The 15,084-nt window shown below is 35.2% G+C and overlaps 1 protein-coding gene across 1 annotated transcript in view; it reads left to right on the top strand.

The window, feature by feature from the left end:
* The window catches only part of Plcz1 (phospholipase C zeta 1), a gene marked incomplete at its 5' end in the record, with an annotated part of 51,680 nt that overhangs the window by 18,066 nt on the left and 18,530 nt on the right, over positions 1–15,084 (top strand). Inside the window, 3 exons of the mRNA XM_027955948.2 lie at positions 198–429; positions 5,127–5,328; positions 9,563–9,707. Of these exons, the coding sequence (XP_027811749.1) occupies positions 198–429; positions 5,127–5,328; positions 9,563–9,707 (579 nt within the window). The remainder of the gene's footprint in view (positions 1–197; positions 430–5,126; positions 5,329–9,562; positions 9,708–15,084) is intronic.

The following is a 15,084-nucleotide window of genomic DNA, read 5'->3' on the forward strand; positions in this document are numbered from 1 at the left end:
GTTATGATCCACTAACCTTTCCCTGATTTGGGTATCACTTCATGTAGTTTTATGTATTTTATCTTCAATAAGAACCCAGTGTTAATTTTCCTCATCTTTAAAGTTCAAATTGCTATGTATATTACATTAATATTCTAACATTTATTTTGTATGTATTTTTGATACATTGTGAGCCCACCAGTCATTTTTTTTAGTAGGACAATGATAGACTGAAACAAGGAAGAATCACCATAGAAGAATTTAGAGCAATTTATCGGACTTTTGCACACAGAGAAGAAATTGCTGAAATTTTCAATGCGTATTCTGAAAACCGGAAAATTCTTTTCGAAAATAACCTGACTAAATTTCTAGCACAAGAACAATCCAGAAATAAGGCTAATAAAGCTGATGCTTCTGACATCATTCAGAAATATGAGCCCATCGAAGAAGGTATGTCTGTATTTCAAAGTTTTATCAAAATACTTATATTTATTTATATGTAAAGTATTTTTGTGAATGATGATGATTAAATTCAAATATTTGAATGGGTCAACTTGATTTTCCAGAATATGCAAAAAATATATTATTGCATGTATATGTACCTTTTAGAAAGCTATAATATGTAGCCATGACTTTCTTTCCTACTTTTTTGTCTAGCTCCTTTCCTTTCTGTTTCTATTTATCTCTAAAGTATTCAGAGATGAATTTAGACATGAAAGTGAGATGAAGATTCTGTTACTCGTACTCCTATAAACTCATCTATAAGACAAAACATCAAGTTATAGATATTCTTCCATTTTTGTGCATTATAGAAATGTACATAAAATTTAAGGTCAATGAATACAAATCTAGAAAGGAAAAATATTACGAAATCACCAGTTTTTCTTTCTTTCTGTTTTTTTTAATAAACATAACTGTTTACAACCGTGTCAGCTTGTTTTCTGTTACTTTAACAGATACCTGAAATAATCAGTTCATAAAAGAAAAGGTTTATTTTGGCTCACAGTTTTGGAGCCTCCAGTCCATGGCTGATTGGTAGCGAGGCAATCATTGTGGAGGGAGACTGTCAAGGAGGACTTTACCTGCCTCATGCTGACTGGGAAGTGAAATAGAGAGAGGAAAAGGAGGAGTTGGGGGTCTTTAATGGGCACACTTCCATGCCTTCCCACTTGCCTCCATCTTTAGTTCCTAGCATCTCCCAATAGTGCTAAGCAGGGGACTAAGCCTTTACATGTGGAGCTTTGAAGGCCATTTAAGAGCTAAACCTCAGCAACATTTCATACATATTTTTAAAAGATTGCTTTTTCTTCTTTAAAAAATTTAAATGTGTTTTTAACTGATATGTAAAATTTAAAAGTTGTACATATTACCATGTAATGTCTGGTGCCTGTAAACATTGAGTGATGTTTAAATCAGGTTGGACAGATCTATCCATCCAAACATGTATCATTTCTTTATGGTGAAAACTTTCAAAATCCTTTCTTCTGCTTATTGAAATGTACAGAAAATTATTGCTGTCCATAGTTCTCCTGTGCAGTAGTACACCAGATTTTCCTTTGTTTTGAATACATAGTCATTTGGTTTAAATTAAATGATCATTTAAGCTAACGAGTTGTCATAATTTGGGATATCTGTTTCATATTTCAATAGGTAAGACACTTCAAATTGTTTCATTTATGACCATTTTAAACCAAATAATAGAGAAATAATATAATAAAATCTTTACATAATTGTACAATAAGTATTGTTGGAGCATAATGGTAATGCTCTACCAAAGTTAACTGACAATACAGCTTAAAATATTCTCTTAATAGGGAAGATATTAAAGTTCAAGTTCTTCCTTTGAAAGTTGATTTAGACTACCAATGTTTAACACAGGGTAATATGGATTCTATCAAGACCAAACTTGTTTCTTCATTCAATCATTCATTTATAATTTATTCAAATAGTTATTTGTGGCAAGTAAGTGTGGTTCTAGACTAGAGGCTGGGGATACAGTGGAGAAGAAGGCAACTAGTTTTATATTCCTTATGAAGGTTGGAGGGAGACTGAAATAAATACTTAAGCATATAAAAGTCATTTCAAAAAGTGCTAAGTGCTATGAAGAAAATAAAACAGAGAAGGTGATAGAGAATAGGTGATCTGGGAGGTCTATTTCAGATTGCGTGTTTAGGAGAACCTTGCTGAGGTATGATGTTCAGGCTGAGACTTAAATGACAAGAAAGAACAAGTCATATGGCCAAATGGGAGACATGTTGTGTCTGAGGTCAGGGGATGGGGGGGAGTGGGCAGTAAGGGGAAGGGGAGAGAAGCATTGGACGTGAGTTGGAGAATTCCAGGAACAGGAAAAGGGCAGTGTAGTCAGAGCTTGGGAAATGACAGGGAGGTGAGTTTGCAGGGATAGGCAGAGATCAGATCATGTAGGGTCTTGTAGACCAAAATTAAGATTTTGGTTTCATGACAACATCACACAGAGATTTTGGTTGGAAGCATTAGTAGTAATGTGACTGAGAGCAGTGCTAGTAGCAGTTTGGCCCGAGCATTATTAAACTTCTGCAGGTTTGCTGCAAGATAAAGAGCTTGCATCAGGATGGTCAGCAACAGTAGTGCTAAGCATACCCAAGAAGTTGAACTGATGATGACCTTCTCTTCCTCTCCTCCTGCACGATGTCCCTGTCCTCCTCCCCTCTCCATCCCCCCTCTTCCTTCCCCCTCTTCTTCTTCCTTTCCTTCCCCTTCCCCTACTCCATCTCCTTCTTCTCCTCCTTCTTTTTCTTTTTCATCTTAGGAAGACTTTCTTTAAAGAAGTAGTGAATTGACTTATATTCTGGCTCAAGTTCTTTATGTGGTTGCCCCCTAGAACCAGCCAGTTTTCAGATGGGCACTTTCAGTAGCATTGAGCTAGTGAGTACTACAAAACAAAAATTACCTTGGCAGCCTTACCTTCAGGTGGGAAATTAAAAGATACAAACAGATATTGGGATAGTGGCAGTGACACCTTGGATTGTGTTTGCATTTTGACCACAACATAATATTTTATCTTTTGAGCTTTAGACTATGTTAGGAACTTTCATACACATCCAGCACCTTGCATTTTATTTACATGATTATTGATAACTTTACTCTTATTAAAGCCAACTTGAATTATGATCTTATGGTTCCAAATGCTGCCAAGCTTCTCAATACCATGCCCTGTTGGTATGTGATGTACACAGAATGAAGTTTGTAAAAAAATCTATGAGAATAATTCTCATTTCTATGTGAGGATTTTTTAGGACAAAAACTGAGTTTGTCTTCTATTCTGTTATAAAAGAGTGTTGTTAATTGTTCCACAGTTGAAAAGGGCTATAGGCCAATGAATGCTGATTGCACAGGGAAAAATAATAAATTAATGCAAATCATCACTGTTACAAAACACGATACATTTGTTCTGTATGCTCACACATTCTTAAATTTTCATGGCTTTGAAATAGAGGGTTTGCATACCTATAAAATTTTAATGTATTTTTATCTAGTTTTGGGTTTTTCTTTTTTAAAAAACAAAATGGTAATAGCATTTTGGAAGCTGGCCTTTTCACTTTTATGATGTCATAAATATTTACTTTTGTCACTGTATATTTTTATGACACATTATTTTTAATGGCTATTTACAATTGTACCATATTTTGATCTTTAATTTGTTTTCTTCTATTTATTTTGCTTTTATAAACAATGCTTATGTGAGCATGCTTGAACATTGATCTTTGAGTCTCTACACTTACAGGATAAATTCCTAGGAATAAAATTTTTTGCCAAGGATCACACTCTAGTCTTAAATTCATTTCAGCTTTCCTTTTGTGCCAAACTGAACCATGAATGGCAGCAATAACAACTGACATTTATAGAGCTAATACATAGAGATAAGTTCTCTAATTATCCCCATTGCATAGATACAGAGAAGTTAACAAGTTCAAGGTTATAAACAAGTATGGATTTGAAACCATATTTTCTAGTTCCAGACCCCATGTTCTGCTTAAATAGATAATTTTGGTACATAGTATATTGAATAAAAAATTTTCAGAGATAATTTTCTGTAGATGATCATATGTAACAACCAGTGATTCCATTCTTAGGCATGCATGAAACAGAAATGAATACATATTTGCACCAAAATTCTTGTTCTCATTGTTTATAGTAGTACTATTTGTGTAACCCCAAATGGGAAATTGTCTAAATGTTCATCAAGATTATAGGTAAATACACTGTAGTATACTTACACAATGGAATACTATGCAGTATTAGAAATGAGCCTTGGGGCTGGGGATGTGGCTCAAGTGGTAACGCGCTCGCCTGGCATGCGTGCGGCCCGGGTTCGATCCTCAGCACCACATACAAACAAAGATGTTGTGTCCGCTGATAACTAAAAAATAAATATTAAAAAATTCTCTCTCTCTCTCTCTCTCTCTCTCTCTCTCTCTCCCTCTCTCACTCTCTCTTTAAAAAAAAAAAAAGAAATGAGCCTTGTATAACTATTTGAAATTAAAGCAATAAATTTTAAAAACAGTGTAGAACAAAAAAAAAAAAAAAACAAACCTGGCATAAAACACACACTGTATGAGTCCATTCATATAAAGTATAAAAACCAGAACAAACTAGTATATGTTCTAGAGGCTAGAACAGTAGATTCATTTGAGTGGAGGTGCTCACTGGGAGGGGAGTTGGAGGCAGGTTTCTGGGGTGTTGTAATGTTCTGTCCTTTGACCTGGGTGCTTGTTACCTACATATGTAGCTTGTAGATGCTCACTGATCTATGATAGATGTACTTGTGTTTATTTATAAAATGTAAAAAAACCCTGAGATAATAAAATTATATATATATATATATATATATATATATATATATATATATATATATATATATATATATATTCAATCCCCAGTACCACAAAAAAGAAAAGAAAAAATATATATTTTTTCTTTTTTGTGGTGCTGGGGATTGAACCCAGGCCTTGTGCATGCAAGGCAAGTACTCTACCAACTGAGCTATATCCCCAACCCCCCAAATTAATATTTTAAAAAGATACTCTATTGGATAAATTTATAATTGAGATGTAATGTTTTATGTTACTAATAGTATTTCTACAATCTTTTTGCTTATTTTTTTATAGTTAAGAAAGCACGACAGATGTCATTTGAAGGTTTTACAAGATTCATGAGTTCATCTGAGTGTCTACTATTTAAACAGGAGTGTACAAAAGTTTATCAAGATATGAGTCATTCATTAAAGGATTACTTTATTTCAAGTTCACATAACACATATTTGGTATCTGATCAATTAGTGGGACCAAGTGACCTTTGGGGATATGTAAGGTATTTATTTTGATTTTTAAATCTGTTATATTCAAAACACCTGGAAGCTCCTGGTAGTATCTATCTCAGTTGGCAAGAGTGCAGAGTAAAAAGCAGTCAATGCAAGGTTTATTTATATGAATCTTGATGATCCAACCTTTGGATGAAGTGGCAACATAATTTATTGTATATATTAGTATCCTATACTTTCCTTCTAATCTTGCCTGACCTCTTCTCCATGGTTATGGTACTTCTAAAGTGTCCTGAACAATTTGGATACTTCTTATATGAGTACATGACTTCTTATCATACTTGACTAGTCCGAACATACTAGATTTTAACAGAGGTCATTAACATTAATTCCCAGACTTCAGGTCACAATGCTGTAAAAAAGATAACACATAGTATAGTAAATTGTGTTACTTGGCATTCATAGACACTGGTTGTTGTAGATTTATATGTCAAATAATTTACATAGATTAAAAGTAATCCATACTGCATCTCCAATTTTACAATCTACAGTGTATCCTACTGCTAATGCTGGACTTCAGTTTAGTCTGTGCACACAGATAGAGTAGTGGAAAAAATTTTCAAAGATTCTGCACTCATCTGTGTATGAATATGTAGGAATAGACAGATAAAAATTAGATAAATAGATATCTTCGGGACCCAGTTGAGTCATGGAGAAAAGGAATGAGGGCAACATGATAGAAAGCAGCATGGGTTAGAGGGTCTGACTTTAGATGAAGTGGTTAGGAAGGGTTCCTCAATTAACTTTCATGATGATAGAGGGAGTCATGGAAAGATCTGAGAGGAAGGTCATGTGAAACAGAAGAAATGAAAAGGGCTTGACATGTTCAAAAGAGAGGAAGAGAGCACATGTGGCTGGAAACAAGTAAATGGTGAATGAAGGGAGATGAGTTTATTAGGAGGACAGGCTCAGGTTATGAAGGCTGTCCTGACCATGGAAAGGAGAATGGGTTTTATTTAAGCTTCAGTGGGAAGCCACTGGAGTGGGATTTCCCTTAAGATAGTGTCATGGTTTGACACGTGGAGGAAGGACTGATGGGGCAGGAGGGGAGGTTGAAGGTGATTTGGGAAGGTCTGTGACAGTCCAGGTGACAATGATATGTAGATGGTGAACTCAGGAGGCAGCACCTGAGACAATGGTAAGTGGCTGAATGTGAGATGTTTGGAAAAGGTAAAGCCAACAAGGCTGACTAGGTGAGGTGAAGGGAGGCAGGAGGGAGAGAGAGGAAATCAAGATTTTGGGCCCAATAGTCAAGTGTACAAGGATACTGTGGACTGAAATCATGAAGCTTGAGAAACCAGCTCTTTGCTGTATGAGGTGCTCTACCACAGAGCTAGAGCCTTTTTGCAACAGGGTCTCATTAAGCTACGCAGTCTGGCCTTGAATTTAGGATCCACCTGCCTCAGCCTCCTGAGTAGCTATGATTACAGACTGGAGATTATCCTGCTGGTAGAGAGCTAAAGATTGTTCTCTGGCAACATCCCAGAGGACCGATACTCTATATTGATGAAAAGGGCAAGACAATTTACTTTGATAATCAGCCAAAAGGAGGGCGAAGCAAGCATCCTTTCATGGAAATTAAGAAACTTTACAAATAAACATTGTTTCTTTTTCAATTTAAAAGTCTAAATCGTGCACGAATAAATCTAGATACCAAGAAATGTGCACATTTAGAACTCTGCAAAAATAGCCCAATCTAGGACTTATGCCCCAAATTAGGGGACCACCTTACTTGCCTGTGGAAATACTAATGAATCAGATGATTCTTGTAAAAGTGTTCTAGCTTCATTCCTACAACCCAAAGGCAAGTGGATAGCAAGGCTCAGAAGTTACACATTATAGAGCACGGCCCCATGCCTGAGTAAAACTGTGCTTTTAAAAAAGAAAGAACCCCCAAAACCTCAGAAAGAGTTCATTAATCATTTAATTTTATATTTTATGTGGGTGAAAGCTCCAAGAAAGATAAGATTCACCAATTCTTTTCTCCAACGCCCTGCCTCCTTGGATTCTTTCATCTATATTATTCCCAAGGGAACAGAAGGTCTCTTCCCCCTACCCCTGAATTTAGCACATTGTCTTAGTGTCATAATTGCTTTCTCTTTTCTCAGCTGCACTCCTACCTAAGTACTGTTTGAGTCATCTCCCTAGAAAGGGACTAAATATGATCCCTAAAGAAGCGCTAGATCTTAAAGTTACATTTTCTCCTAGGTCCTTTGGTGCTCTGTGCTTCTGTTTGGAAAAATTACTGTTTTATATAAGCACTTGGTGCTCAGACCACCCTTCTCCAGGTTATCATGACTTAGAGCAGGGTTTCTCAGACTCCCTACTTTTTGAATCAGTTGATTCTTTGTTGTAAGGGGGTTACTCTGTACATTGTAGGATGTTCAGCAACATCCCTGGACTTTCTCTACCTTCAAACCTCCCCTTCATCCCTGGTTTGTAGACATTTCCAAGCATCTCCTGGGAGACAAAATCATCCAACTGAGAATGAGAGGACTATAGACTGTGGGTTGATTTAAAATGCCCCTTGGAAAATAGATGTTCACCTGGGTTTCCATGGGAAAATAGTTCTTGTGTGTGGCAAGGGAACTGCTTTAACCTCTTCCCTAATAGATGAGCATCCGTTCTAAGATCCTAGTGCTTCAAGTCATCCCTCACTTGATTCAGGTCTGTCTTTTCCAAGACTGTATTTTAGACAGCCACTTTTGTCTGTCTTCTACTTCTCTTCCTAACATTCTAGGGTTCACATTCTTTTCTAATATAAGCACAATAAATATTAATAGTCAACCCCAGGTCAAACAGTTATTGTGAGCCTACTCTTGTGGAACTAGAGCATTAAGAATAGGTAGAGATTTCAGGATTCTGAGTTCACAGCACTAATCATTTCACTGTGTTGGTGGTGCTGGCACCATGGTTGGCAAGTTGCCCCACATTGGGCTGTGCCCACAAAACACAAGAGAAAAGTTCAAGGCAACCATGTGTGTGTGTGCCCAGATCAAAAGTTCATTTTATTCATTTTATTGCTATATATATATTTATTCCTATTTCAGAAATCACTGAGACCATTTAAAAAATAAATTAATAAATATTGGTGAATGCTGGAAACAAACAAACAAACCTATTTCAAAATAGCACACAATGACCTGCTGTCTGTTGGCAGTTAAGATTTTGAGACCTATTTGTGTATATTCATTATTAATAAGTGGGGGGAAAATCTGAATGCAATCAGCTCCAACAGACACAGTGTAAATAAAAGTGGGTGTGGTACAGCATTTTGTCATGTTCCTCTTACAAGGAAGAATACTGAAAATTCATTCAAACCTAGACTTATAAACCTAAGATAGAATTTATATCCAGGTCAAGAAACTGAGATTTATTTGAGAGGTGGAAAAATGAAATCCAGTTTAAGACATTAGAAGAAGTGGAAATATAAATTTCCTGACTTTGGATAGAGATGTGAACTTGGCATATTCTGAGGCTGTCAGTTCAAAGTTTCCTCCCAGTGAAATCATGAGTCAAATTGACGTAGATCAGCAGGTATTCAGGTTTCCTTTGCATACATTTAAATTTTTTTCCAGCTCTTACTTGGATTAGAATTGGAGATGGCCTTACATAAAATGGTTAAGAACATGCAGTTTGTTTACTGAGCTGTCAAGCTCTCCACTTTCGACTCTCTCCAGCCAACATTCTTTCCAGGGGGAAAGTATTGCCATGATGTGTCTCTCTTTTTCCCTTCTCTTTCCGCTCTTGTATTCCCTTCCCCAAAACCTGATATGAAGAGAGAATCAAATAAACCTTACTAATATAGCATAACATTCAGGGATAAATATGAACATTATTGCATGTCAATGATATTACATCTAACAGTAAATATCACCATAAGCAAAATTGTTTGGGTTGGGAGCAGGGGTGTTTGGTACCTACAACTACGGAGGCAGGTATCTTTTTTCTTATAGTAAACTATTCCTTGAATGGAGAGCAAAACCAAATCAGTTGATTAGAAAAGAGCAGTTACCAAGTTGGAGCACACAGGTAGTGTGTTCTTCCTTCAGGACGTAAATTTCTAGTGACTCAAAATTCACCTGTATTGGGAATTAATTTGTGCATTTACTGTGAAATAATGAAAAGTCTTTTGAATATGTTGACACTATATGCACCCACCCACTTCTCTACACATTGCTAAGGGTCCAGGAATGACGCTGTGTCTTGCTTATGTCTCACTAGTGCCCTGGTGAAAGGATGCCGTTGTCTGGAAATTGACTGCTGGGACGGATCACAGAATGAGCCCGTTGTGTACCACGGTTACACACTCACTAGCAAGCTTCTGTTTAAAACTGTTGTCCAGTCGATACACAAGTATGCATTCATGGTATGTGCATATCTTTGTTAAATTATGGTTATTTCAACAGAATCAACTTGTTTCAAAATCCTTACGTAATGCTTGGCCTTACTTTAGAGAGGTGATATTTTAAATTGTGGTTTATGATCAATTAATAGGCAATAAAAATCCATGTAATGTATAAAGACAGATTTATCAAAATGAAACAGGCTGTAAGGTACATGTCGTTTTATAGAACTTTTTGTTTAATCCTGTGTTTGTGGAAGTATGTGTGTATGTGTATTTGTTAAGGTATAAAGTATATTTTCACTATGGGTTATGGCCAAAAAAGTTTGAGAAATACTGATCCAGATAATAGCAAACATTTTACCAATATTTAACTCTTTTATTTTCAAGACAAAAACGTGTCAACAATGTATTATCACAATTAGTGAAATTATTTATGACTATAATGGCAATAGTGAAGAATGTTCATAAGTTTCTTTCAGATTTTAAATTTATTATTCAATTTATTAAAGTTACAGATTTAAAGATCTAGTTTTTTTTTTTTTTTAACCAGAGATTCAACCCAGGGTGCTTAACCACTGACCCACACGCCCAGCCCTTTTTATTTTTAATTTTTTTGGTGGGGAGGAATACTGGAGATTGAACACAGGGGTACTAGACCACAGAGCCACGTCCCTGGCCTTTTTTTGTATTTTATTTAGAGACAGGGTCTCACTGATTTGCTTAGCACCTTGCCTTTGCTGAGGCTGACATTGAACTCACTATCCTCCTGCCTCAGACTCCAAAGCTGCTGGGTTTACAGGTATGCACCACTGCTACGGCAAAGATCTAGTTCTTTATGGAACTAAATTCACCTTTCATGTCCTGATTTATAAATTGGGCAGATTTAGCCATCTCTATTTTAAGGAGTTTTGAATAATACTTGGTCCCATTTATAAACCTTGCCTAATTATATACCTTCACACATTTTAAATTATTTTGTAAACAATATGCTTGATTTTTTTAAGAACTTCAATTGTAGTATAATTGTAGTGCAGTCAAAGAGATTTAACAATGTCTTCTTAGAACTTAAACAGTGTATACCTAAAAAATTAAACTTATAAATTTAATAAACAAAAAGTTTCCTAACTCTGCAATGAATTACATAATCTGAAAACATAAACTTAAAATCACAAACTTATGTCAATTGCTACATATTATCCTAAAAGGGCATAAAATAAATATTCTTAAGATATAAATATCAAATAATTTCTCTGTTGCTATAAAAACATTGATAGTATTGCATTGTCTTAACTATCCAATTTCTGATAATTTCTAATTTTTTTCTTTTTGTAAATTAGCTTTTTATTTAATTTTAATTTTTTTCATTATAATTATACATATTAGTAGAATTCATTGTGACATATTTGTACATGCACATAACAATTTGGTCAGTTTCAGTCCCTAGGACCTCCCCTTTCCTGTCCTCCCTAAATTCATACCTCTTCTCCAACCTTGCCAACTAACACTAAAATATCCAACTACTTATGTGTCATTTCCTTTTGGATTTTGAATGGGCTTATTGAACTAACCATATTTAAAAATTGAGCTCTGATGTTTCTCTATGTCTGAGTCCTGCTCTTCCCATTACCTTCCTCATCTCAGTTGATGGCACCTTTCAAATGCTCAAGCCCAAATCATTGTTGTCAAGTTTAGCTCTCCCGGATTCCTTTCAGACCCCTCAATCAGTTTCTTCGTGGCTGTACTTTCAAAATATATTCTGAACTTGACTCCTTTTCATAGTAACTAACTGTCATTGTCTTGATAAACCACCAGCACCCATCACTTGGACTACCATAATAGCCTCTTATATTTTGGCTCCTCTTCTTCCTTTTGTGTTTCATCTCAACACATTTAGTCAGACTTTGTAGCAAGTCCGATCATATCATCTCCCTTCTCAAGTTGAACAAAGTATTCTATGTACATATAAAAATATGGCATAATGAATCTCACTATTTGTGTGATTGAAATGCACAAATAAAAAAAGAAAGTAAGAAAAATAATCTGCTATTTAACTGTAAAAAATAAAATAAAAGCTAAAATCCATACCATGACTCACAAGGCCCTGCATGACTGGTTTTCCATAACCCTTCTCAACTCTCCTGGTACTATATTCCTTATTCACTCCTTAGTCTTTTTCAGACACATCTCAAAGCCTCTGCACTAGCTATTCCCTATATAGGAAATACTCTTCCAAAATATTTGCATGATATATTCCTCATTTAATTCAGTGTGAGTAACAGAAGAAATAAAAGGAGACAAAAACAATTTTAAAATTCAAATACCTTGCAAGGATGGAAAGCCTATAACTTCTAAGACTCTAAAGAATAAGAGATGAGCAATTAGACAAGTAGAAAAAGGAAAAAAAATCAAAAGTGGAATGGAAGAAGTAACATTACCTCTATTTGCAGATGACAGTATTCCATGAAAAAAAAAAAAACTGTTACAGCTAATAAGTACATTCAATAAATTTACATGATACAAAATAAATATACAAAAATCATCAACATTTTTATACACAAATAATGACCTTAACTGAAAAAGAAATTTAAAAATTCCATTTATGGTAGCATAAAAATAACTAGGAATAAATTCAACAAGGAAGTGAAATATCTGTACACTCAAAACTACAAAATACTGATGGAAGAAACTGAGGAAGACACAAATGAAAAGATATTTCATGTTGATTGGAAGAATTAATATGGCTAACATACTTGTTACTCAAAGCAATATGTAGATTCAGTGCAACTCCTATCAAAATCCTAATGGCCTTTTCCTCCAAAACAGAAAAAAATACTAATTTTTTTTTGGAACTAGAGAAGACCATAAGCAGCAAAAGCAATTCTGAGAAAGAAAAAAGATGGAGGTATAGCACTTCCTCACTTAAAATTACATTACAAAATATAATAATTAAAACAGTATGGCTCTGGCATAAAAAACAGACATATAGACTAGTAGAATGGAACAAGGGGCACAGAAATAAATCCAAACACACAGAGTCAACTAGTTTTTGACAAGGGCACCAAGAGGACAAAATGAAGGAAGGGTACTCTCTTCAATAAACAGTCTGGGAAGAGAAGAGTTCCACATGCAAAAGAATGAAACTGGACCTTTATTTTACAGCATACACCAAAATCAACTTAAAGTGATCAGAGACCTAAATATAAGATTAGAAACTATACCCAAAGAGAACAAAATATTTAAAGAGAAAAAAAGGAAAAAATCCTGGATGTTGGCCTTGACAATCACCTTTTGGGGTATTACACCAAAAGCTGAGGCCATAAAAGAAACAGTAAATAAATAGGACTATATCAAATTTAAAAACTTCTGTACAGTGAAGGAAACAACTAACAAAATAAAATGGCAGCTTACAGATTGGGGGAAACACTTGCAAAAACCATATATCATATAAGTCGTTAATATCCAAAATTATAAAAATTCATATAACTCAATACTGGAAAAATAAATAGCCCTATTCAAAACCAAGCAAAACCCCTGAGTAGATGTATCTCCAGATAAGGCATAAGAATGGCCAACATGCATACGAAAAGGTGCTCAGCATCATTAATCATCAGGGAAATGCAAGTCACAACAACAATGGGACGTTTCTTCACACATGTTAGAATGGCTTTTATCAAAAAGTCAAAGGGTAACAAATATTGATGAGGATATAAGGGGAATTCCTATATACTGTTGGTGCAGATTGGTGCATCTACTATGGAAAACTATATGGATATTTCTAAAGAAATGAAAAATAGAAGTAGCATATAACCCAGAAATCCCTGTTCTGGGAGTGTTCCAAAAGGAAATGAAATCACCACCTCATAAAGCAGCCCACCCCCCCCACCCCCATGTTATTTGCGGTATTATTCACAGTGGCCAAGATACAGAACAACATAAGTGTTGGTCAGAACAGGTGAAGGAACTGGCATATATTTGCAATAGGATATTATTTATCCCTGAAAAAGAATGGGATCTTTCCATTTACCACAATGTGGATGGACCTGCAGGACATTATGTTAAGTGCAATAAGTCAGAAACTGAAAGAAAGATAATACACTGATTTGGAGAATCTTAAAAAATTCAGCTATACAGAGATAGAGAAAAAAAGCAGCATGGTTACCAGGGATGGAATTGGGGATGGAATAATAAAATGTAGGTCAGAGGATACAGAGTCATAGATATGTAGGATGTACAAGTCTAGACACATATTGTATCCTGTGAGGACTACAGGAAGAAAAACACTGTTATTGGGATTCATGCTAATGAATAGATTTTAACTGCTCTTGTCACCAAAACAAACAAACAAAAAATTGGGTAACAATGTGAGATGATGGATATTCTAATTTGTTTCACCATAGTAACCCTTTTACTATCTGTATATATCTCTCAACTCACTGTGTACCTAAAATATGCAAATAAAATTTATGAAAAAAAAGAACAAGTTTTGAGATTTTAAAAAGGCTTTGAACAGCAAAGTCTCAATGAGACTTCTCAGTTGAACATAGTGACTCAGTTTTGCAATCTTTGAAGTTTGGACTTCCCACTCAAGATAGTCACCCTTGATATTTGGGAAAGAGAAAAAATTAAATATACTTGTAGTTATTGCTAAGAAATAACCTTGGGTCTAGTTATTGGTACATGTAGTTTATAAGAAATACACACACACATATATATATATGTATAAACTGGGCATAGTGGCACATGCCTGTAATCCCATTGGCTTGGGAGGCTGAGCAGGAGGATCGTGAGTTCAAAGCCAAACTCAACAATTTAGGGAGGCTCTAAGTACCTCAGTGAGACCCAGTTTCTAAAAAAATAAATAAATAAAATAAAATGCCTGGGAATGTTGCTGAGTGGTTAAGCACCCCTGGGTTCAGTTCCCAGTACAAAAAAAACCAAAGAAATACATATATTCTAAGTTTTGTGGAAGCATGTAGCAGCACAATCAGCACATGAAAGAGAAAAAAGAATAGATGGATCCCACTATCCTCTTTAAGGACATGCCCCTGGTACCTGAAAGGCCTCAACTAGCCCCCACCACCTAAGGATTTCTCTACCTCTGACAGTGCCAAAATGGGACCAAGCCTCTGCACATGAGGGGACATTCAACATCTGAACTATAGCGGACAATGTGTTTTTCTTTATAAAAACTGTATTATAGATAACTTTTTATAATAATAGTGTATGTAACTCTACTTTACTAGTGATCTGTTTCATCTCTTTATATAGATATGGTATAATTAATTTAAACAAGAATCTATTGATTGATGTTTTAGATTTTTTTCCCTATACTTTTGGAGCAAATGTAATAATTTCTCTTTTCATGCAGATTTAATGCTTCTGTGTTTTCAAATGTAAA

This window comes from Marmota flaviventris, chromosome 3 (genome assembly GCF_047511675.1).
Source record: "Marmota flaviventris isolate mMarFla1 chromosome 3, mMarFla1.hap1, whole genome shotgun sequence".
Lineage (NCBI taxonomy): Eukaryota > Metazoa > Chordata > Mammalia > Rodentia > Sciuridae > Marmota > Marmota flaviventris.